The sequence below is a fragment of the Rana temporaria genome, chromosome 8, assembly GCF_905171775.1.
Source record: "Rana temporaria chromosome 8, aRanTem1.1, whole genome shotgun sequence".
Classification (NCBI taxonomy): Eukaryota; Metazoa; Chordata; class Amphibia; order Anura; family Ranidae; genus Rana; species Rana temporaria.
Window position 1 is genome coordinate 67,060,724 of NC_053496.1, and position 24,892 is coordinate 67,085,615.

General features: G+C 41.9%; 1 protein-coding gene across 4 annotated transcripts in view; it reads left to right on the top strand.

The window, feature by feature from the left end:
- Positions 1–23,330, top strand: part of ATE1 (arginyltransferase 1) — a 117,027-nt gene extending 93,697 nt beyond the window's left edge. For all 4 annotated transcript variants that reach the window (XM_040361955.1, XM_040361953.1, XM_040361954.1 and 1 more), the window contains 3 exons: positions 127–226; positions 17,754–17,877; positions 20,753–23,330. In XM_040361955.1, coding sequence (XP_040217889.1) covers positions 127–226; positions 17,754–17,877; positions 20,753–20,931 — 403 coding nt within the window. In that variant the 3' untranslated portion in view covers positions 20,932–23,330. The remainder of the gene's footprint in view (positions 1–126; positions 227–17,753; positions 17,878–20,752) is intronic.
- Positions 23,331–24,892: the final 1,562 nt, after the last annotated feature.

Sequence of the window (24,892 nt, forward strand, 5' to 3'; positions counted from 1 at the left end):
AGTTTATTGCAGGCTCTAGGAAACATGAAAGAATCTACAATTTCCATAGATATTTTAAGCTGTGTTTTACTGCGATGTGCAACTGTATTGAAGGACTGTCCTATGTGGTTTTTATTCTGCCAACAGAGAAATATCTTTCACCCGGGAATTACATGGGAAGACTGCTGACCTGAGCTACTACTACATGGGGTTCTATATCTACTCGTGTCCTAAAATGAGGTACAAGGTAAGCAGATTGCATGTGACGTGGTCTCCCGGTTTACTGAATATATAATTCAAACAATAAATGCGATAACGTAAGAGATGTAATCAACCATGTTGCAACTAATGAACAGGGTAATTATCCTAGAACCGTTATAATTCAAATTGTAACAAACTATAAATCTTTTTTTATTTATATGGCCCATGTTGGTAGGAAGCACCATTTTACCCAGAAGTACCACTGTGAGTGTTGATTTTTATATTTTCCATAGCAAGAAAACGACATTATTCACAAAATATGATGTACTGTCCCTTTTAGTAATCTGGTCTATACTGTCTCAGGTGTTTTTGATCAGTTTATATTCAGCCCACCAGCTTTGTACCTCACTTGTATAATTCGTGGCAAGCTCTCTGTATCCACATTCAAGGCCTATTTACCTTTTTAGGACCACATCACACTAGAACACAGTGTGGGAAACCTGCGTTCCGTGCGCGTTTCCCACACTGCATTCAAAACCTACTGCAGTTGCCATTTGCAGTGTGTGTCAATGTTAATCCAATGACACCCAAAACGCTTGTCGCAAACGCAGTAATTTGCCTGCGCCTGATCTCGTATGTACAGTAGTACCATGCAGTCCGGTTCTTCACGTGGCTGTCCCTTTTTGCAGGCATAGCTATGTAAAACATTAAAAATAAGTGCCTATACTTATTAAAATCCAGTAATACACTGTCTCATCCTGCTCTGCACATGCTCAGTTGCTCTCCATTTATAGGCACTGCCAAATTTGTAGAGGCCGATCTTCTGATGGCCTTGATGTAGAATTAAACCCTCCTATATTTTACAGCCAATGAAGCTGCTTCTGTTTGATCTGCAACAGCCATGATGTACCAGCTTTATTTGACGTGTACAAAACATACACTTCATTAGCTGAAATGTTGGGCAGCGCTAGACTGCATTGCAGTGTGACTGGGACACATAGGAAACAATTGCGGTAAAACGTCTGTCACCGCATATAGTGGGATCTGGCCCAAAATGAAATGTGTTTTGCCTTCTCACTCATCTTTTCTGTATGCAGCAGAATGGGTTGGATGAGTTCTCTACTTTATAGTGCAATGTTACCTTTCTAAAAATGTTGCCTGGCTGTATTGTGAATCAGTGGTAGCAGTACTTTAATTTGAATACTTATTTTGCATACTGGTCAACCCGGATATAGAGAATGTAAAATGTCCAGACCCTAGTAATGGCGAGTAAGGTATGTTGTATTAAGATTACCTCCAAAAAAAAAAAGATGGGTGGGGAGTTTATCTCTTGTGTTGGGGCCATTAATATAAGTCTAAATGGGGAAAGTTAGTGAGGTTCACCACCTGCTCTTGGGTAGAGGATCTATATGAGAGAAAAAGATGGGAAGGAGACCTGAATTAGAAAATAGAAGGTAATAGGAAGGGGGAAGACATAAAGGAGAAGGTGGGACAGATTTTTATTTTTTTTAGGATTGAAGTATCTGTACTTCTCTTACTATAGATTTCTTTTAATTCAGGTCAGAAATTCACCACACTATAGCTTTATTGACATCCTGGTTATGGCAGAGGGCCTACACTCATGTACATGCACACTCTCCAGACTACAAATTTGCACTAAAATGCTACAGAAAGTATGCTGTATGTGTACGTTAAATTAAGAACTACACATCTGACAACTCATGATGATAGTTACCCAACTTGAACTTTTGGAAATTTCCACAGCAAGAATTGTTCCATTTTTTTTTTTTTTTTTTTGTTTACCTCTGAATACAGAGCTATAGGTGTGCAAGACCGTTGCTAGAATGTATCTGCTCTCATGACTGTTTTAGGCACACTAGAGTTTAGCACCCTTCTACAGCTAGTGTTATGAATGTGTACCCTACTAAGAGCTGGACGGTATCATTTATGGTATGTTATTATGGAATGTAACATGCTAAGACCCCCCAACTCTGCTGAGGAGGGGGCCTACAAATTGTATTTTTTTTATTAATTTTTTTATGCCGACATGAGTTCATTTAGGGCGATGATGTCACATAGTTTGGTGTTGTTTGCTTAGCTGTATTGAAATGATTATCTGAAATGTGCAATCCAGCTCCAATATAGTCATATTTACAAAAAGAGTAGGGAATATTTTTTAAGCTCCTTTGTTGGCCTCGGGAACCTCCACATCTCATATGTCTCTGTCTAATTGCATATTTCACTGAGCACAATATCTAGTCCTTACAGGGTCATTCCTTTTTTTGAAGTGACAATGATCCTGTGCCTATGAAGCCTACCCAAGTCACTTGCGTAATGATTGGTATGCAGGACTTTAATTCCCCTTTAAAGTTGCTGTGTGCTACTTCTCATTTTCTAGATGCCTGTGTGTCTCATGCTGGGTTTGTAGTCTTGAGCATGCAAGCCTGCTGGGATTTTGAGAATTCAAAGATTTGGTTTGTTTTTACAGAGGGTGAGGTATTGCTGCATACCAAGAATTCTGAACAAGAGCTGGGCTGGCGCACATTGCCCTGCAGGACCTTGGTTAGCCGCCAACCAGAGGTTCCCATTCCATGCCACACCCCATTTGTTATTGCTGCCATTATTCAAATTGGTATACGTGTCCCAGAGGCCACTTTTATTGATTTTCATTGGACCGTTACGAATAAACAATTGTTTTCTGGGCTTTGTACCATGGATTTTAGTTACGATCAAGAGCTCTGTAGACTTTGTGCCCCTTATTAACAGAAATTACCTGCTAAGTCTTTGCCCTTTGCAATAAATTAAAGCTGGAGCCACTTTGTATAACCATGTCGCATAGAACTTGAGTAGAAAACCATACACGAAAATTGGTTTTCCTGACCGCCTGCGTGTGTTGGCCAAGTTTTAAAACCTCACACAGCTTCTGATGGCACCAGTACAGTATAAGTATGAAACTATTTGATGAAAACACAGCTTATGTGCCAGCCATAAAAAAGTTATGTGGTGTTTTTTATTTTTCAGATGAGAATTTGCTCAGATGAGAAAATAATTTCTTTTCCATCTTTTGACATAACATTATTGCGCATGTTTATTGACACAGAGTCCTAATGATGACACTCAAAATGGTGTAACGAATAGTAAATGAATTGGCGTACTGCAGTCGGCTCAGTGTAAATGACCAAATAACCCCTAATTAGTTGGTATGGGTTAGTGCATTTTGCTGTGCTCACTGTTATCCTAAAAAAAAAAAAAAAAGAAGCTAAACAGAGGGTGCCTTGTTTGTATGTAGCTCCATGAGCATGCATACTTAACCCACTGGGCACTTAAACCCCCTTCCTGCCCAGGCCAATTTCCAGCTCTCAGTGCTCTTACATTTTGAATGACAATTACTCAGTCATGCAACATTGGACCCATATGAAATTTTTGGCCTTTTTTTTTTAACACAAATAGATATTTTCTTTGGAGGTATTCAATCACTGCTGGCTTTTTTATTTTTTGCGCTATAAATTAAAGAGCAAATTTCTTTGTCTCTTTTATAGAATTTTGCAAATTAGTAATTTTTCTTCATAAATTTTAGCCAAAATTTATACTGCTACATATCTTTGGTAAAAATAACCTAAATCTGTATATATTATTTGGTCTTTGAAAGTTTAAAAACCTATGGTTCCAATAATTAAAATTTAATCACAACTGATGCACTGATGGCCTATCTCATTTCTTGAGACACTAACAAGCCAAGTACAAATATCCCCCAAATGACTTCTTTTTGGAAAGTAGACATTTCAAAGTATTTAGTAAGAGGCATAGTAGAGTTTTTTTAAGTTGTATTTTTCCCACAATTATTTGTAAAATTAAGATTTATTTATTTTTCACAAAATTGTCACATTATCAGGTTATTTCCCACACACAGCATATGCATACCACAAATTAAACCCCAAAACACATTCTACTCCTCCTTCTGAGTATGGCGATATCACATGTGTGGGACCACAGCCTGGCCACATAGAGATACTCAACATGCAGGGACCACCATAAGGTGTTCAAGGGTAAGGATGAGCTCTGGCGTGTTCGCATGGTACACGTGCAGAGCCCACCAGGAAGTCTGCACGGCGCTGCGCTAATCACAGCCAGGGAGACATTGTCCCGAGATCGGGAAATGTCTCCCTGGCTGTGATTAGGGCAGCACCGTGCAGCCTTCCTGGCGGGCTCTGCACGTGTACTATGCAAACACGCCAGAGCTCATCCTTATTCAAGGGGCATACATTTTAAATCCAATTTGACGATCTATTACACTTTTGTGAGGCACTGTAGTGGCATGGATGTGGCACAGATGTGAACGGATGTGGCATGAATGAGGCATAAATGAGCCGTGGATGGGGATGGATGAGCCATGAATGTGATGAATGTGGATGGATGAGCCTTAGATGTGGATGGATGAGCCTTGGATGGAGATGGCTGAGCATGGGTGGGGATGGCCAAGCATGGATTGGAATGGCTGAGTATGGATGGATGTGGCTGGAATGGGCACAAAGCAGCGCTGTGGGCACTACAGATCCAGCCCACAGTGCTGCTGAACCCGATCTCTTCCCCCTTTCCTCTCACACTGTACCAATTGGTATAGAGAGGGGAGCGATGAACTGGGCATGCGCCGGCTTGTTAACTGATCGCTTCGTCATTTGACAGAGCGGTCACGTGGTAAAGGGGCGCTGCCATCGACCCTATACCGTGATATGGCGGTCACAGATATTCCCTGCGTGATTCTGGGGGGACATTATAGTACGCTCTCTTGGAGCTATCCGACTGCCCTGCACCTGCTTTTTGGTTATGGGCGGTCGGCAAGTGTTTTTTTTGGATTTTTGTTTTTTTTTTAAAGTAACAAACATCATATTTACCTGCTCTATGCAGTTGGTTTTTGTACAGAGATCCTCCTCTTCCCAGTTCCCTCTTTGGTGCTCCTGGCCCCTCACTCCTGTTTAGTGCCCCCACAGCAAGCAGCTTGCTATGGGGGCACCCGAACTGAGTCACAGCTCCCTGTGTCCGTTTAGACATGGAGCCGCGACCCGGCCCCACTCCGTGGCTTTCCTCATTGGCTCACTGAATTTTATTGATGGCAGCAGGAGCTAATGGCACTGCACTGCCGTCTCAGCCAATGAAGAGGCAAAGTCTCAGGCCGCTGAGACACTCTTGCAACATCGCTGGATAGAGAGAGGCTCAGGTATGTATTAGGGATGCTTTTTATCCTGATGCATAGACTGCATTAAGGAAAAAAAAATACTTCTGACTTTTCAACCACTTTAATTAAGCTGACCATGTATGTTTATGCTTTGGAATTGAAAGGAGGCAACTTCCGCCACTCACCTCTGTTGCTGGCTTACAAAGGCGGAGACAAGCATTTATTCTAACAGGAATAGTGGCTATTTTCCTCTCCATATGTTGACCAGAGCTGTCTGCTGCTGCCATTTGACATCAGATTGACACCCAAGCTGGACATATACACTATTGTGCAAAAGTTTTAGGCTGGTGTGAAGAAATGCTGTAAAGTAAGAATGCTTTCAAAAATATTTATTTTAATTGTTTATTTTTATCAACTTTACAAAATGCAAATTGAGCGAACAGAAGAAAAATCGATATTGAATCAATATTTGTTGTGACTACCCATTGGCTTCAAACTAGCATCAGTTCTTCTAGATACACTTGCACCCAGTTTTTGAAGGAACTTGGCAAGTAGTTTTTTCCATGCATGATGAAGCAGATTAAATGTGGGACCAATCACACACCTCACTGATGGTATGGTGTGATGGATAAGTATCTGCCTGTTTTTCTCAGAATTGTGGACACCTATGATTAGCTGTCCAACGCTGTGAAAGACACATCATGCTTATTTCATGCCGTTTTTGTCCAAATTTTAGCCAACAAAGACATACCTCCGACATGGAAACAAGGCTAAGCAACTCAACTATGCAGCAGGTGCTCTGGACTGATGAGTCAAAGTTTGAAATATTTGGCTGCAGTAGGAGGCATTTTTTTCATCGACGAGCTGGAGAACAGTACAATAATGAATGTCTGCAGGCAACCATAAAGCATTGTGCAGGTTCCTTGTAAGTTTGAGGCCACATTTCTGCAAATGGAGTTGGAGATTTGGTCAGGATCAATGCTGTCCTTAATACAGAGAAATCCAAGCAGATACTTATTCATCATGCCATACCATCAGGGAGGCGTGTAATTGGCTGCAAATGTATTCTGCAGAAGGACAATAGAGTCCTGGAAGTAATGCTTTGGTCCCCACAGAGCCCTAATCTCAACATCGAGTCTTACTAGGGTTACATGAAGAGACAGAAGGATCTGAGGCATCCTACATCTACAGATTATGTGTGGTTAATTCTCCAAGATGTTTGGAACAACTTGCCTGCCGAGTTCCTTCAAAGACTGTGTACAAGTGTACCTAGAAGAATTTATGCCGTTTTGGAGACAAAGGGTGGTCACACCAAATATTGATTTAATTTGGATTTATCTTGTATTCATTTAATTTCAATCTTGTTAATTGATAAAAATAAACTATTAACACTTCTATTTCTGAGAGCATTCTTAATTCTCTGCATTTTTTTTTTACCTACCTGAAACTTTTGCACGATACTGTATTCCCTAGACATTTATGAGCAGTATCAATTTTATTGATTCTTTCCACACTGTTACTCTTAAAGAGTTTAAAGTAGAACTAAAGGCAAAACTTGTTTTCTCTTGTGTTTATGGACGGACACAGCCCATGACAATAGGGTATTAGCCTTCTATCAGGAGAGGACTAGGCAGAAACATGTTAATGTGTTAATACAACTTTAAAACTGTACAGTACCGCCCAGGAGGCAGTCCCTCTGGGTACAACCCCTCTCCCTGCATGCAGCAGCTCGGTTTTTTTCTGCCTAGCATAGGAGAAGGACCTGGCTCCCTGGAGACCCATGGTCCGAGTGATTTTTTATTTTTTTCTATTTTTTTTCTACTTGGATCCTGAGATCTACTATAAACTGGCGACAGGCTGGATGTCCTAGATCAATGTAGTCTCCCCAGTCCGGCCATCGAGCATGAGCAGGCCTTTAGCTACGCACTGGGTCGGCCACGACATGCCCCGTTGCTCCAGGGGTGGCCGGCGAGCTATATGCTTCGGGGCACACATATGACCAAGCTACTACTGTCCGTGTCACAGTGTGCAGAGGCCGACAGCTACCCCTGTACAGCTCGGGTAGTGGGTCTGTCCGTAATGCGTCCAGCAGTCCTCGCAGGATGGGTAAGTACCACCTGTTTTGGCGGGTTGGAACAGTTGGGCATTCCTGGGAGGTCAACTAGGGGGTCTCTCACCCTCCTTTCTTCTCTCCCTGTCCTTTCCCTCCTCTCCATGCTCTGTGGTCGCTGGGCCTGCTGTGTAATGACCGGGGGTCCTCTGGGGGGGGGCCTCTGTGTCCTGGGCTGCGGGGTGTCCAGGGTCCGCTCCCCATGTGGGGTGTTGTCTGGTGCCATAGGGGGGCCTCCCCGCTAAGGCCCAGCGTGTTCACAGCCTTTTTTCTTTTTCCCTCAGGAAAACGTTCGGCGGCCATTTTGGCATCACCCGGCGCCCTTTTCTTGTAGCTGCGCTTGGTCTTAATGCTGTATAGGGGCGGCCATTTTATTGTAGTCCTGGCTTCGTTTTTGCCTCTAGCAGTGAAAATGTCCCTTCTGAACGGCGCAAACAGTGCAGAACACCTCAGGCACAGGAATACACCGCAGCCACACAGGATATAAGGCATATGGGGAGAGCGGACGGCAGTGCTGTGCAGCACCTAGATCAGAGCGGTGAGTTCTCTGGGGGGGGGGGGGGACTCAGTCTAGCAAAGGGGTCTCCAAACTTTCTAAACAAAGGGCCGGTTTATTGTTCTTTAGACTTTAGGAGGGCCAGACTGTGGGCAGTGTAAGTGTAAATTTCCCTGGCATCAGAGGGAGTAAACATCGCCACATTTGGTATTGGGTGGAGTAATAATGCCCTATCTTTGGTGCAATAGGGAGGAATAGTGCTTATTGGTGTCAGTGGGAGAAATGATCCCTCATTGGTGTCAGTGGGAGAAATGGTGCCCCATTGTTGGTGTCAGATGGCATAATATTGTCTTGTATCAGTGGAAGGAATAGTGCCCCAAAGGCCAGTTAAAAGCAAGCAAAGGGCTGCAGTTTGGAGACCTTAGGTAATCTGCATTTATTTTTAAAGTTTTACATAGCTATATTTGAAAAAAGAGGCCAGCCTGAAGTGATCTAGCAGGACTTTAAGTTTCTGACTAAAGTTCCACTTTAAGGTCCACATTTTTGTTCAAGTGGGTGCAAAGGATCATTCCACAGCAGTATTCTGAATTACCACTAAAGCTGTAAAATCAATAGTTTAATCAGGTGTTAAAGAGCTCTCCATACTTCTAGCAACCAAGCGGCTTCCAATCATCATTTGTGCAGTGCAAGTGTACCAACTGACGAGAAGAATCTTTAGGTGACAAGCAGGGGCGGACTGACCACTCATGGGGCCCCTTGGCTTACAGATGGCCACCACGCCAGGAGGCAGTGCAGAGGCGGGGCAGCTAAAATCTCTGGATTTTCACATCAGAAGCATGTTGGTTTCAGACATATCAGGGACAGATGTAAAAAAAAAAACATAGATTTTTACATACTGTCCCTGGTTTTACTGAGCCTGGCAAACCTGATGGGGCCCCCTAGTGACATGGGGCCCTCGGGCAGTGCCCGAGTGACTCAATGGTCAGTCCGCCCCTGGTGACAAGTACACTTTTCCTTTCGTATACAAGGTCTGTGATGTATGGCCAAGCTTATGATATTCATCTGGGATAATAAAGGAATTTGGTACACATTCCATACTTTGAATGGTTCATCAAATGAGATCAATTTTAAATAGTCTGTGTCTCTCTCATGACCCCAGACATATTCCCCTCTGAGGTGTTTCTGTCTACTAATGGCATTTAAAGGTAAGGTTTGTTTATGCAGCATGGCTTCTCTTAAACAGCAAAGCTGCCTTAATACTCTTTTAATAAAATATCAACAGGAGTTATTCTGCAGCAACAGATTGCAGATGTGAATGCAAGAGCAGAGTGTGTGTTTAACCCCTGTACGAGGTTGTGCGGACTCCACTGTGTTAAATCTCCCCATTGTTACCAGCTGATCTCATTGCAGCCTTTTCCTAGATGGGATATGACAGAACAAACAACATTTTCAGACCCTACAACAAATCCCATCCAGTGTTCACTTTGAAATGTCTCCAGAAGGCAGGGTGGGGGAAGGGGTGGGGGTCAGCACTGCTGTCTGCTTCTGATGTTGTCGTGCCGGGGCTTGTTGTATATGTGCCAATATTTGGGCTACATGGCAATACTTAAAAAGGCTTTTCAGTTACCAAACTAAATTAGTTGACGGTGGTTTCCTGTGTCAACTTAGCCGCCCCGGCCTGGAACTCGAGTCCTCCTTTGTATAAGATTATCCAGCAACATCATTTTAAACATCTGTAGTTGCAAATTGGCACCTCGCAAAACAATGTCGGTCCTCTCTCATGGAGTTGCTATACATGGCTTAACGTTTGCAAGCTGTGTATGAAATTCAACTTATACAAAGATCTACTCATCTCTCCAAGAAGTGCTTGTTAAAGAAAATAGACATTTTTTTGTGCTTCTAAATTATTACATATGATCTTATAAGAATGTCTTTTTTAACCACTTCAGCTCAGGAGGATTTGGCTGCCAAATGACCGGGCCAAATGATTTGCCACTGCGTCGCTTTAACTGACAACTGCATGATCATGCGGCGTGGCTCCCAAACAAAATGTCTTTTTTTCCCCAGAAATATAGCTTTCTTTTGGTGGTATTTGATCACCTCTGCGGTTTTTATTTTTTGCGCTATAAACAAAAATATAATAAAGCAATATTTTTTACTTTTTGCTATAATAAATTTCCCCTAAAAAAATCTATAAAAAAATTTGTTTCCCTCAATTTAGGTCGATATGTATTCTTCTACATATTTTTGGTAAAAAAAACTCACAATAAGCGTTTGATTGGTTTGCGCAAAAGTTATAGCTTCTACAAAATAGGGGATAATTGTATGGCATTTTTATTAGGGCTGTTACTGATCAAAATTTTTGTGTTCGATTAATCGTTTATTTTTTTAATCGATTAATCGATTAATTTCGATTAATTATAACGCACTTACAGATCCACCTACTTTTAGCTGATCTCCTCCTTGCAGGCTGATTCCCAAAGCAGCTACCAACCACTGGAAAAATGGATAGCAGGATACAAAGGCAGCACTGGATGGGAATAGCATTAAAACTTTTATAGTCTTCAAGTAGGTAACCAAATAAATATTGCACTGGAGATGAAATCGATGTAGCTACTCAAACTGTAAAAATGGTGCGAGTAATACCAAACGGTAACAAAAACAGTCCTAAAAACATGTAGCTAAGTATGAAACTGGTATAAAAATGTGTACAACGATGCCACTGCTGAATCCAGATGAGGAGAAGTTAACATCAGTCCGTCTGCATGTAGATGTCCCATGAAGGGAACTATCACAACTCCCAGTGGATGGTTGTAGAATCCCAGGTTGATAGAGGGAAGTGTAACAGCCCTTGCGTGTGGCAGATAGTAAGGTCCCGCCGGCATGCAGATATGAAGGCACCAGATCTCCGGAACTCCCTGAAGACCCGGAAGCCGGCGGAGAGGTGAGTACCAATCAAAATAATTTAGATCGATCAAAATAATTTAGATCAATAAAAAAAAATTAAGATTAATCGATGAATTAATAGTTAATTTCCACAGCCCTAATTTTTATTAATATTATTTTTTTTTACTTTTAGAAATGCCGGCCATCAGTGAATTTTATCGTGACTGCGACATTATGGCGGGCACATCGGACACTTTTGACGCTATTTTGGGACCGTTCACATTTATACAGTGATCAGTGCTATAAAAAATGCACTGATTACTGTATAAATGTGACTGGCAGGGGAGAGGTTAACCACTAGGGGCTAGGAAGGGGTTAAGTGTGTCCTAGGGAGTGATTCTAACTGTGTTGGGGCTGGGCTTACTGTGACACGACATTGATCGCTGCTCCCGAATACAGGGTGCAGACTATCGGTGTAAATAAAAAAGTAGACCATCAGTGTCCTGTCATTAGGCAGAACAGGGAGATGCCATGATTACACAGGCATCCCCCTGTTCTGCAGCTCGGTGAAACGATCGCGAGACGCTGGTTGACATTGAGTCCGCGGGCACAGTCACAGAGCTTGCGGCAGGGGCGTGCGCCCGACCGCACTGCATGAAATTCAAAGTGACGTAAATATTCATTACTTTGCGCAGCCGTGCCATTCTGCCGACGTAAAAGTACAGGCAGCGGTGGGCAAGTGGTTAACTTACTTAGGCAGTCTGTATTCCCATTATAACAGCAGCCTTTTTAAATGAGCACTGCAAAGTGAAGGAGTGAATCTGAGTCATGTAGATAGACCGGTGTTTCTCATCCTAGCCCTCAAGGTGCCCCAACAGATCATGTTTTCATTTCCTGATGTGTCTTGATGACAAGATGTGAAAAATTTCCATCCTGCTCCTTTGAATTTTCTTATCGCTGCAGTCTAAAAATTAAAGACCCTACCTTTCTTTGTAAGTGGGAAAACTTACAAAATCTGCAGGGGATCAAATAATGTTCTTCACTCTATATGAATGTGAAATAGGGACCTTAGATTGTCAGTTCCTTAATGCGGAGTTCCAGTCATTTCTGCGTTTATTAAAAGTCAGCAGCTACAAAAAGTGTCCCACGGTCCAGCGATGCGTCCACCCGAAGCCTCGGTTCTCTCCCCCACCTCTCCACGACGCCGGCATCACTACCGTGGGCACCCAGCTGTGACAGCTCGTGGCTTCACAGCCAGGTGTGCACTGCGAGTCGCACTGCATGTCCTGAATCTTCTGGGACCTGTGACATGTCCCAGAAGATTGCAGGGAGGGAGGGGCCACCTAGGCGGTCCGAGCGAAAGTAGGAGATGGGTACCTGTCAAAACTAGGTACCCGCTCCCCCATGCTGGGTGGAACTCTGCTTTAAGGGCAAGGACTGATGTGACTGTACAATATATATGTAACGCGCTACATACATTTTTGGCGCTATATAAATACCCTTATTAAAGAAATACAATTCTACTAGTGTATGGCCAGCTTATGTCTTTTTGTATGCTCATAACATGTCCGATTAACAGTTAAAGTAGAGGTCCAGTCAAATCCTATCTAAACTTAAACCTGCTCACACACCCATTCTAAGACCTATACTACCTACCATGTAGAGCAGGGGTGTCAAACTCCATTTCATTGTGGGCCGCATCAGCATTATGATCTCAAAAGGGCCGGTTGTATCTGTAAGATTAGATGTCCACTGCAACCCCTCCCCTTACATTAGATGTCAAGAGCCGCCCCACCATCAGAAGTTGAGTCCCCCACTCTCCCTTACATCACAGTGCACCCCCTTTCATTATGCTGCTGCCAGGGGCAGCCATCAGGAAAAAAAAAAGAAGAAATAAAGAAAAATATATATATAAAAAACGGGGGGTAGCCATCCAGGGCCCTGGGGACCTCTGTGCCCTTTAATAATATATATATATATATATATATATATATATATATATATATATATATACATTTTTTTTTTATATATATAAAAATAAATTACAAAAAAGGGGGGTTGCCATCCGGGACCTCTGGGCCCTTTAATAATAATAATAAAAAAAGAAACCTTTGAGCCCTTTAATAATAATAAAAAAAAATGTATAAAAAAAAGGGGGGGGGGGTTGCCATCCAGGTCCCTGGGGACCTCTGGGCCCTTTTTATTAAAAAAAATAAACATTTATAAAAAATAAAAAAAGGGGGGTTGCCACCCGGGGCCCTGGGGACCTCTGGGCCCTTTAATAATAATTATATATATATATATATATATATATATATATATAAAAAATTAATATTAAAGGGCCCAGAGGTCCCCAGGGCCCCGGGTGGCAACCCCCCTTTTTTTATTTTTTATAAATGTTTATTTTTTATTTTTTTTATTAAAAGGGCCCAGAGGTCCCCAGGGACCTAGATGGCAAACCCCCCCCCCTTTTTTTTATAATATATTTTTTTTATATAAAAAAAGGGGGGTTGTCATCCAGGGCCCTGGGGACCTCCGGACATCTAAAAAAAAAATAATAATAATTTGGCCCTTTAATAAAAAATTAAATAGAAATATATTGAAATTTTTTTTTCTTTTTATACAAAAAAAAAAAGGGGGGAGTTGCTGTCTGGGGCCCTGTGGGCCTCCGGGCCCCTTACAGGTGTACTGCCTGTACCCCCCTGATGGCGGCCCTGGCTGCTGCTGAGAAGAAGCTGAATGCATTGATTGAAAACAGAAAGTAGGGGTCTGGAGGAGGGCTGGAGCTCTCCTGTAGCTGCTGGAGAGGTGCGAGGGCCACATGAAATAGCCTGAAGGGCCGGATTCGGCCCATGGGCCTTGTGTTTGACACCTGTGATATAGAGGAAAGATGTGTATGCTTGCCTACTCTGAGGGTGGTCTGGTCACATGATCTCCCCAGCGGCTGTCTTCAATGAGTAGGAGAGAGTCCCAGAAAAATGACACGTTGCGAGCAGTTTGGAGCTCAATGATTCCATGTCACAGGATGTACATTCTGCTAGGTTGCTCATTTGGTCGGAACACTGGCTTTAGGACTGCATTGACTCATTAATGTGTCCTTGCAGTCATTTACGTTCATGACCGGGATGTATCTGTTTTATTTAGAGCACATGTAAACATTATTAAGGAATTTCTCTTATCTATTTCTTTTTAATTCCTTTTGATCATCAGCATAGTGTCCTTAAGGATGAGCTATTTTTACAAGTGAGAAAGCAGACATCCAATGTGTGATAAGTCTCTATCGGAATTGTAATTAGTCTTTTCCGGCCATTAACTAGAAAAATCCTTAACTTCCATGTAACGGGTTAGTAGGTGGCATGCAAATGTTATCTGTGTTTCTTACACAGATAAATATTGATAAGCAAGACAAAAAACAGCTACTTCCTGGGGGGAGGGGGAATGTTAGATAACTTCTAATTAGGAGCTGACACTCAGGTGAGTACACATAACTTCATGGCACAGCGGATTGGGCTTTTCAGCTGAAAACTGTCATGTGCCAACTGGAAACAAGCTGTGTTTTTTAGTTTTATTACGTTTTCCTTGACAAGGGAGCACATATCCCTCTCACCATCTTAAACAAACTGAGCTGAAAGCGTCAGCCAAGCTTAAATTCAAGAAAAACATCTCTTTATGTCTTTGCCTGTTCAGCATTGCTGGTTAAAGGACCAGTAAACCTAGGATGCTTGTTAGGAAAAACATCCAATAATACATAGTTTAACGAATTGTCACTATAAAAAAGTGCAATTAAAAGGTATCCCTGCAAAGAAGATGGTAAATATTCCTCTCTCTGCCTGTGCTGCTGAAAACTGCTCAAATTGTCATTCTTCAGAAACCAGCACATCTGGGATTGTCGCTATCCCATGTCCTGCACTGAGATCAGTGGTTGCTGACAGAAACTTCTATACAGAGGCGGCTCTTAAATTAGGAAAATTAGGCGGTTGCCTCACACTCACAGGGGCCTCTCAGACGCCTAACTTAACCAGTGCATTACCCCAGTTTTGAGGGACAGGGGACCTTAACGTTTCCGTGCTCAGGCAGCGTTAAGAGCCCTGACTCAGGAGCAGGGTCGCCAGCGTCTCTAACAACCAGTGAATATCGGTGACACCACCCTTGTGACGTCAATGACCCAGCATGCCCTCAGTCAATGATGTCACAAGGGGGCGGGTTCAGCAGGTGACATCACTGGGTGACCCTGCCCCTTAGTTATTAAAGAGCAGGATCTAGGGGCCACCTTGTTAAAGGGAACTTCAAGATTCGGATAAGCCCCCTGCCCACAGACACCCACAACCACCGGCCAGGGTTGTAGGGAAGAGGCGCTTGTCCTTGAATTATTTTTCTCATCATGGGTGTGAGTGGGGCCCCATGCCAAGTTTTGCCTAATGCCTCACAAAGCCTAGAGCTGCCTCTGCTTCTGTGTCACTACTGTGTCCCATAGTGATGCCAGAGTTGGTGAGAGGAACCACTGAATGCAGTGCCAGGGGGGAGGGGGCATGCTGCACCTTTGGTGCACTTTCAGAAATGGGGGCAAATATGTGCAACCTAATAGAAGTTAATAAGGCCACGGCTAAAAACAAGTGTAAAAAACAGGTGAACTACGCATACAATTGCTCTGTGGACAAAAACACAGTGCACCAAGTACCCCAATTCCCAGAAATTTGGGACGCTTTGTAAAATCAACAAAAAATAGAATGCAATGATTTACAAATCTCATAAACTCATATTTTATTCAAAATAGAAAACATATCAAATGTTTAAACTGAGAAAATGTAAGGTTTTAAGAAAAAAATAAGTAATTTTGAAATTGGCAGCAACGCATCTCAAAAAAAGTTGGGGCAGAGCAACAAAAAGCTTGCAAAGTGGGACTAACAAGGAAGAGCTGGAAGAACATTTGCAATTAATTTAGTTAATTGGAAATAGATCAGTAATATGATTGGGTATATAGTAGATAAACTTCCAGTAGAAGATACCTCTACTCAGGCTATTGCCAAAGCTCTTTTTCAGGCTCACAAATTAATTCTATGTATTTAGAGGTTTCATAGTAATGGTTTCGAAGCGATACCTCTATTGTTCTTCTTAACCACTTCCATACCGGGCCATAGTAATATGATACCAGCAGGAACATCTTCCTCCGGGTGGTGTTCACATGACGTCCGCCTGGTCTCGCCAGCGTGGCAATCGGGGATGAGCCATGTCTCGGACACAGCCCATCCCTGATGAGGGTAAAGGGCCAAAAAAATGTCTCTTTACCACGTGACCGGTGGTGTCCATAGTAGAGTCATTTTGTGGGTAATTCCACTGCCTTGGTGCTCCAGGACCTTCAAAAGTGTGATAGGTAGGAAGAAAATTAGATGTGTAATTTATGCTCCTAGAATACCTTATTTTGCTCCCTGCATGTTGGGTCTCTCTATGTGGCCAGGCTGTGATAAGTCTCACAAATGTGGTATTGCCATACTCAGGAGGAGGGAGGAGGAGCAGAATGTATTTTCGGGTGTAATTGAAAGTATGCATATGCTGTGTGTGAGAAATCTTGCTTGTTATGACAATTGTGTGTAAAAAAAAATGTTCTTTTTAATATTCCCAAGAGTTGTGGAAAAAAATTACAACTTCAAAAAACTCACCATGCCTCTTACTAAATACTTTGGACTGTCTACTTTCTAAAAAGGGGTCATTTGGGGGGTATTTCTACTGTCCTGACATTTCAGGGCCTCAAGAAATGAGGCCGTCAGTGTATGAGGTGTGATCAGTTTCTAATAATTTGCATCATAGCATGTAGACTCAAAGATATGTAGCAGTATAAATTGTGGCCCAATTACTTGCAAAATGTTTAATAGAAACTACAAAAGAAAAGCTTTTTTGTTTTTTGTGTTTGTTTTTTTCAAAATGTTCACTCTTTTTTTTAACTTATTATGCAAAAAAAAACCCAGTGGTGATTAAATACCACCAAAATAAAGCCCTGTGTGAAAAAAATGATAAAATGTTGTTTGGGTACAGTGTTGCCTGACTGAGTAATTGTCATTCAAAGTGTGAGAGAGCTGAAAAATGGTCTGGGCAGGAAGGGGGTATAAGTGTCCTGTATTGAAGTGGTTAGGAGAGTGTATATACTGTATGTATAGGTATAGTACAGCAATCTCCCCTCCTCTTGTGTTCTGACAGGGAACCCCCCCCCCCCCCCGGCAGAACACTTTGGCCAGCGCTCTCAGCTATTGGCTAAGAGCGCTGATCGGGAGCCAGTGGCAGACCATTTTCAGTCATTCCCCTTTCAACTGAAGTCGGTTAAATGGCCAGCTTCTGTTGGACCGGCTGCGGAACACACAGGCCAAATGTTGGCCAGTTTCTATTGAACCGACCACTGCTGCCCGACATTCGGCCCATGTGTTTGGGGCTTTAATTGTTGGAGCAGGCTGAAAATTTTGATATCCCGGGTTATGGCTGACAGCTGAAGCCATAACCCTGGTATAACCACTTAAAATATAGTAAATTTTTTCAGTTTAAACATTTGATATGTTTTCTATTGTGAATAAAATACGGGGTTGTGAGATTTGCAAATCGTTGTATTCTGTTTTTATGTAGCTTTTACACAACGTCCCAACATTTTTGGAGTTGGGGTTGTATTTTTATTGACGGATATGCACTTAAAAATGCTCCACAATATTTGGCGTTTGGTTTCTTATTTTTGTGACTTCCACAGTAATCCCTACTTGACGCAATGCGATTGGCAAACTTGATCTAAAAAAATGAAACCTAACTGGTCAACTAATACAGCGTTGAGTATATAATGTACTATTACATATTAGTCTTTTGGCACATCAAAAGCAACCCAGGTTTGAAACCTTTTGAGCTTTCTTCTCATTCCATTTTTTCCTTTCTAGGGTCAGTATAAGCCATCAGAACTCCTTTGCCCAGAGAGCTTTATGTGGGTGTCAATAGAGAAATGTATACCTCTACTGGAGCGCAATAAATACTCCCGCTTCAACAGCAACCACCCTGAAGACCGTAAGTGCCTTTTTATGGTGTTTTTTCTTTTTTTTTTTTTTTACAATCACTTGCCATTTATTTGATCCTTTTGAGGTACTTTGCATATAATGTAGGTGTTGTATGGGTTTTCTGTTTTGCTGTCAGTGTCACATGTAATACAAATGAGAAGACTCCATATTGTTTTTTCTTATAGAGGCTTTCACTGTACATGAGGTGGTTTCTGAAAGCCAGCTGTGCCCCAGATGTTTTGGTGAAAACATGTTTGATCAAAACAGATCAGAATCCAATTTTTCGCTGTCCATCAGAGACTTAAAGCGGTCCTCCACCCTAAAGTGGAGTCCCGCTGATCGGAACCCTCCCCCCCTCCGGTGTCACATTTGACACCTTTCAGGGGGGAGGGGGGTGCAGACACCTGTCTAAAGACAGGTATTTGCACCCACTTCCGGCCACACGCTACGGGCGAAAGACGGGCATTCCGTCACATCCCGTCTGTCGCCCGTTGTGTGCTGGGAACACTCGGCTCCCAGCACACAGCGTGTGAGCCAATCGGCGGGCGCAGCGCGACTCGCGCATGCGCCGTAGGGAACCGGGCAGTGAAGCCGCAGCGCTTCACTTCCTGGTTCCCTCACCGTGGATGGAGGGGGGAGCAGCAGGGTGACGAGCGATCGGCTCATCCTCTGCTGCGATCACCGCTGGACTCCAGGACAGGTAAGTGTCCTTATATTAAAAGTCAGCAGCTGCAGTATTTGTAGCTGCTAGCTTTTAATATATTGTTTTAGTGGCACATCCGCTTTAACAAACTTTCCTGTATTTATGTCACTGTTCCACCCAGATGTTCCAAAAAGCCACTTCTTAAAGTGATTGTAAAGTCACGTTTTTTTTATTTCCAATAAAAATAACAAACATGTTATACTTACCTGCTTTGTTGCAGTGGATTTGCACAGAGAAGCCCAGATTCTCCTTTTCATGGGACCCTCTTCTGTGCTCCTGGCCCCTCCCTCCTGTTCAGTGCCCCCCACAGCAAGCAGCTTGCTATGGGGTCACCTGAGCTGAGTCACAGCTCCCTGTGTCCATTCAGATACGGAGCCCCGGCCCTGCCCCTTCTCACCCCTGATTGACTAGCTGATTTTGATTGACAGCAGCAGGAGCCAATGGCAATGCTGCTATGTCTCAGGCTCAGGAAGGAGAATCTCAGACGAGAGAGAGACACACTCGTGGACATCGCTGGACAGAGAGACCTTAAGTATTAGGGAGGCTGCTTCACAATGAAGGCTTTTTATCCTAATGCATAGAATGCATTAAGATAAAAAACTGCCTTTTCAACCCCTTAAATAACTTTCTTGAGGCACCCAACCTGTTTTCATCTCATGAATCCATATTCTAAGAGTAGTTAGGCTAGCAGGCTTGTAGAGTTATGGAATTGAGCAGAGGGCAATGATTTGGGGGTAGCTTTTTCCCTCAGCATAATTATTCCCAAAGTAAACTGTTGCTATTTTTTTATTATTATTATTATTATTATTATTATTATAATTATTAGCAGTACAAAGGCTGAATAAGAATGCTGTGGTGTTTTTAGCTCTAGTTACAAATTTGGATCAGTCTTCAGTGGATTTTAGTATATCCTTTTAAGTGGAACTTCACTCTCCCAATCAACATTGATTATTTGAATCCTCGTGTTAATAGCATTTTTAAATAGATAGGGAATTTTCATCATATTTGCTTTGTTTTACATTTTTCTTTTTTACATTTCTTTAGTTACTTGCTGTTTTCTTGCCTTGGCATCCCAGGAGTCTTCAGGAGAGGAGGAGGGGTTTTCTCAGTTAACCACACTCTCCTGCATGCATGCTTGAGCCAAGGGCAGATGTATTCCAGGAAGTTAATGCTACATGAATCATTTGCCCTTACTCGAGATGGCCATAGCCAGAAATACTGGGGGTTGTTTTTCAAAGTGATTTCCCAACAAAATAAAGTATGGAGACATGGATGGATGCAGGAGTTTGCTTTGGGAATAGTCTTTGAATTAAATCGTTTTTTTGGTTTGTGGTGCTCAGATGCAGTGAAGATCCGCTTTAAAGCAGTTCTGCAGTCTGAAAAAAAAATTCATAAAACAGCTACAAATACTGTAGCTGGTGACTTTTTTTTTTTTTTTAGAAAAGTATACTTAACTGTCCAGGGATCCAGTGCCGTTTACAACCCGGCCAATTCTTCACCAGTCTTCGGGTCCCCGGGGGCCAGCATCTTTAGTATGGGAAGCTAGTTTGTGACCCCTTGCAGCTTCACAGCCAGCTTCCTATTGCGCATGCACGAGCCGTGCAGCGCTTTGTGATTGGTCACACAACCTTCTGGGACTTGTGACGTGTCCCAAGAGGCTGCGGGCAGTGATGGAAGGGGGCGAACTTCTGCTCGAAAGTGGGAGCCGGTACTTGTAAAAACCAGGTACCCACTCGTCAAAATTAATATATAATTTGCCAAAGGTAGAAGAGGTGGGAGGAGGAGACAGAATAGCTGAACCTCCCCTTTTGGGTGGAGTTCCGCTTTAAGCAATGCAGAAGTATAAAATACGGTAACTCCTGGCAAACAATATTATTTACTGCAACCGGATGCTAGGAGGTGATTTGGATGATTGCACGTTACTATTTACAATGCTTTTTAAGTAAAAATCAACATAAAAAAAACTTTGTTAGCTAGTACAGTATTAAGTATGAATTTGGTAACTTCGTGTTTTGCTAAACTAAAATAGGACTCCATTTGTTTCTTTTTTGAGTTGTACAGCACAAGTATTTCACATTTGAGCACATCACAGATGGCCTAGAACTGCATGTAACTCATGAGCTAATGGTTGGCAATCACCACTCTAAAACATTTGCCTTATTGCCTCCTTTCCGTTTCACAGGGGACAAAAACCGCTTGACAGAACTGGGCCGGGTTCGAGTCCTCCACAAACGTACAGTGATGCCGTATAGCATATACAAGAAGAAACGCAAGGGGCCAAATGATGAGACTACTGTTAAACAATATGCCAGCTTGGTAGGCCAGACCTGTGCTGAGCGCATGTTGCTATACCGCAGCTGAGAGGCTATAGCATTAATGACCTTGAAGGACTGACCTTGTAGGAAGACTGCATGTTAATACTATTGTCAATCCAGGAATTCATTCACCAGTTTGGTAAGCGCGAGAAAGAGCTGGATCCGCCAGTTCTCCACAGCTCAGTCCTGTTCCACCTTAAATTATAGTGTATAGGATTACTATGCAATGGGTTTTGAAAATCATTCTACGCTCAGTTATGCTTCGCTTTTGTTTTATTTAAGAGCAACGCCAACGGGACAAAAATGACAATATTGTCCTGTTATGTGCACTACTTCTTTTTTTTAAATATGAGTTTTAGAAGTCCCTATCCTTAAAGTTCTAGCTCAGTTACCATTAGCTGAAAATATTTGCAATCATCAGTATCCAGAGTGCATTGCCTGTAATGGGAACATATATGGCTGATGCCAGTGAATGGCTTCTGCAGTTGTTATAGGTCAAGACCTAATTTGCATAGTTTTTGTTTTATTGCTAACTCTGCACCTATAAACAGTAAGAAGATACAGGTAAATAGGTAATGACGCAGCTTTAATTTTATTCCAAGGGGAATGGCAGGCAAATACCTTTTTAAGTCCAGGTATGTAATCACCCAGATATAAATATTTTTGTATTATGTTGCATGACAGAATGGGTCATTCAAACTCTTATTGCATTAAACAGTGCTGCCACTGCTTCATGTGTCAGGCTTTGGTGGGAGTTGTTTAGGCAGCTTATTGGTGAAGGAGAGTCCATCTAATGTCCTGCAAGCAGAGAAATTAGCCCGAAAGCCGCTGTAAAAATAGTGTTGTCATCCTGCTGGCTATCCACTTTGGCCGGTGTGTAAATCACATGAGTGATTGGATGGAATTAGAAATGTTTAGGCAATTGCATTTCAAATGTGCAATTAGCTGTTTGTCGCCCTAGAGGTCCACTTTATTGTTCTTTCTGGCGTTTAATGTCAGACATTGGCCCTATGCTTTTTCTTCGCTTGCAGTAAGTTAGGCAAGACGTGCTAGTGTGCAAATTGTCTTCAATTTAATTTATTTTAGTTTGAACTACTTTAATTCCATTATCCTTAATGCTGTGCATCCCTTGTGTTTGGCAGTAGTCCTGGCCAAAGAAGAGGCAGGAATCACCAAAAATGTTTTGTTTGCCCTCGGCTGCTTACCCAAAGGGGTTCTTTATGTCCCTGGGTACACAAACCAGTAAATGAGTATGGTTTTTTTTAAAGGACCTTTTTGCTTTCTTCACAAAATGGGGCAACACTGTAGGGTTGATTTACTAAAACTGGAGATTTTAAAATCTGGTGCAGCCCTGCATAATAACCAATCAGCTTCCAGGTTCTTTTGTCAAAGCTTAATTGAACAAGTTGAATTTAGAAGCTGATTGGCTACGATGCACAGCTGGCACCAGGATTGTGCACTCTCCAGTTTTAGTAAATCAGCTCTTATCTTTGCAGGAGTTGAGCGACGCTTCTGCACTTTTTTGGGTTAGACAAAAATAAACAGAGCACTCACAGGTGGAAGTGCAGATGGAATCTTGAAGTTGACAGTGACTGCTTTGCAAAACTCCTGGGATGATGTAGAAAGGTAAACATACCCTTTATGGTTAAGACTCCATACATCTTTAATTTGAGCCCAGGCTTCACCAAAATATTTAGTGGGTTTCCTTTTGAATATTGGTGAGTCCATCACTAACTGAACCAATGTTTTCATTGGTTAAAAACAATACAAAACAAAAATGCTTTTGTCAGATGTTTTTTGTATACTTCCATTCACCTGTTTGGTTGAAAACTTACTAATCCGGAGGGAAAAGGCTACAGGACCTTTAAAGAAAAAAAACTGCTTATGAGTGCAGTGATGTGAACTACCTCCATTGAAAAGAATGTACTTTCCTTTCCTCATGTGCTCCAGTTTCAATGTGTGAAGAGTCCCAAAGTACCATTAAAATGGAAAAGATGAGAGTTGAACCTAAGTGATTAGATTTATGCATTTGATCTAAGGACTAGTCAACATGTCATTTTGAAATCCTGCCATCATTTTCCATCAAAATGCCATTGTGACTTATAACTTGAACATGGAGTCCCTTGCCACCCTTCGTGCCTCTATAACATGTCTGTGCTATGTCAAACAATGCCACTCCGTAACCTTATGATGTGTAAACGTTAGAGATTTATGTACTCGCCACAAAAGTGTTTTTTATTTGGCATTTCTTCATGAAAATTTGTCCTGTCGAGTTCTGTTTACGGAAAAAACTTTGTGGTTTGGTGACGTGTGTAACCAATCAAAGGGAGGCTAAACAGTCTGTTTTCTCTTCTCTCAGATTAATTTACGTTACTGTATTCTTTGTGTGATTAAAGAGACATTGCAAAGGTTTTCTTTTTATCACAATAAAAAATATAAAATTTTGTGTTTTGTACTTGACTGTTTTGCTGGCTAGGCATTTTTTCTGTTTCAATAGTTTTATATTGAATGTGTTTTACAGAGATAAAGAGGTAGATCGAAACATATAAAAATAAGACCTACATTAGACCCCGCCTTGAATCCTTCAAGAGTGAACAAAGCGCAGAACCGCAACGCAGGTGGCATACAGACAAAACTTGGAAATTACTACAATAGTAAACCATAAAAATACATACTGATCATCATAGAATCACTAGTAGGAATTTGCATTAACGTTACAAACTTAAAGTGGTTGTATAGTAAAAAATGTGACTTTACATTTATTTAATCATGACATTATTTTAAATCGTTTGCTCTTAGTTTTTCTTTTTTTACCTGTGTCATTCAGTAGTTATCACTGCAAAAAGTAGAGCGGACGTGCACTGCGCATGCGCCGGATTCCGGTCATCAGAGCCTATGCCGGTTAAATTCTTTCTTTATGTCGGGGCTGCGTCATTTCCTCATGCAGACGTCAGCCCCGACATACCGCGATGGTTCGTCCCCACATCCAAGAGCATCATGGTTATCACGTGATCTACACATCAGATGGTGTATGCTGTGAATAGCTTTTCTTTGTTACCGTGGTAACTGGAAACGAAGTAGAGGCTTGAGTATAGTGACCTTACTGCGCACACGCGGGATTACACAGGCAAGAAGAAACTGTGGGCGGAAATAGAGCATGAATTCAACGCGGAAGACCACAACTGAAATGGCGCAGACTTAGCAAAAAAAATGTCTTTACTCGATCGCCAGTTACACAGTAAGTAAAACAATATAGGTAAAACAATAGAGCTCAATCAATGTATAACTATCTGGGCTTTAAAAAAATATAAACTTTTATGGTAGTACTGGAGGGTTTACAACCGCTTTAAGGAAAAAAAAGGGAGATGGGGAAGAGAACCCAAATTGCGAATGACAATTGGGGGAGAAGACTATTTTGTAGTCTGAAACTGTCCTTCCTCCCTGAACAGGTTGGCGTGATAATGCTGCACCCCTTCATAGATACAATAGAGTGAGCGTGATCACCCCAGAATCGGAAGTGTGTTACTGGCAGGATCACCAGGTGAAAAAAAAGCTAAGTAACAAGAAGAAAAAAATGTAGAGGGCAGCAAAAGCACCTGTGTGGGGATAAGTAATGTTTAACCACTTAAGCCCCGGACCATTTTGCTGGCCAAAGACCAGGCCACTTTTTGCGATTCGGCACTGCGTTGCTTTAACTGACAATTGCGCGGTCGTGCGACGTGGCTCCCAAACAAAATTTACGTCCTTTTTTTCCCACATATAGAGATTTCTTTTGGTGGTATTTAATCACCTCTGTGGGTTTTATTTTTTGCGCTATAAACAAAAATAGAGCGACAATTTTGAAAAACATTCAATATTTTTTACTTTTTTGCTATAATAAATATCCCCAAAAAATATATATTAAAAAAAAAATTTTTTTTCCTCAGTTTAGGCCGATACATATTCTACATACTTTTGGTAAAAAAAAAAAATCGCAATAAGCGTATATTGATTGGTTTGCACACAAG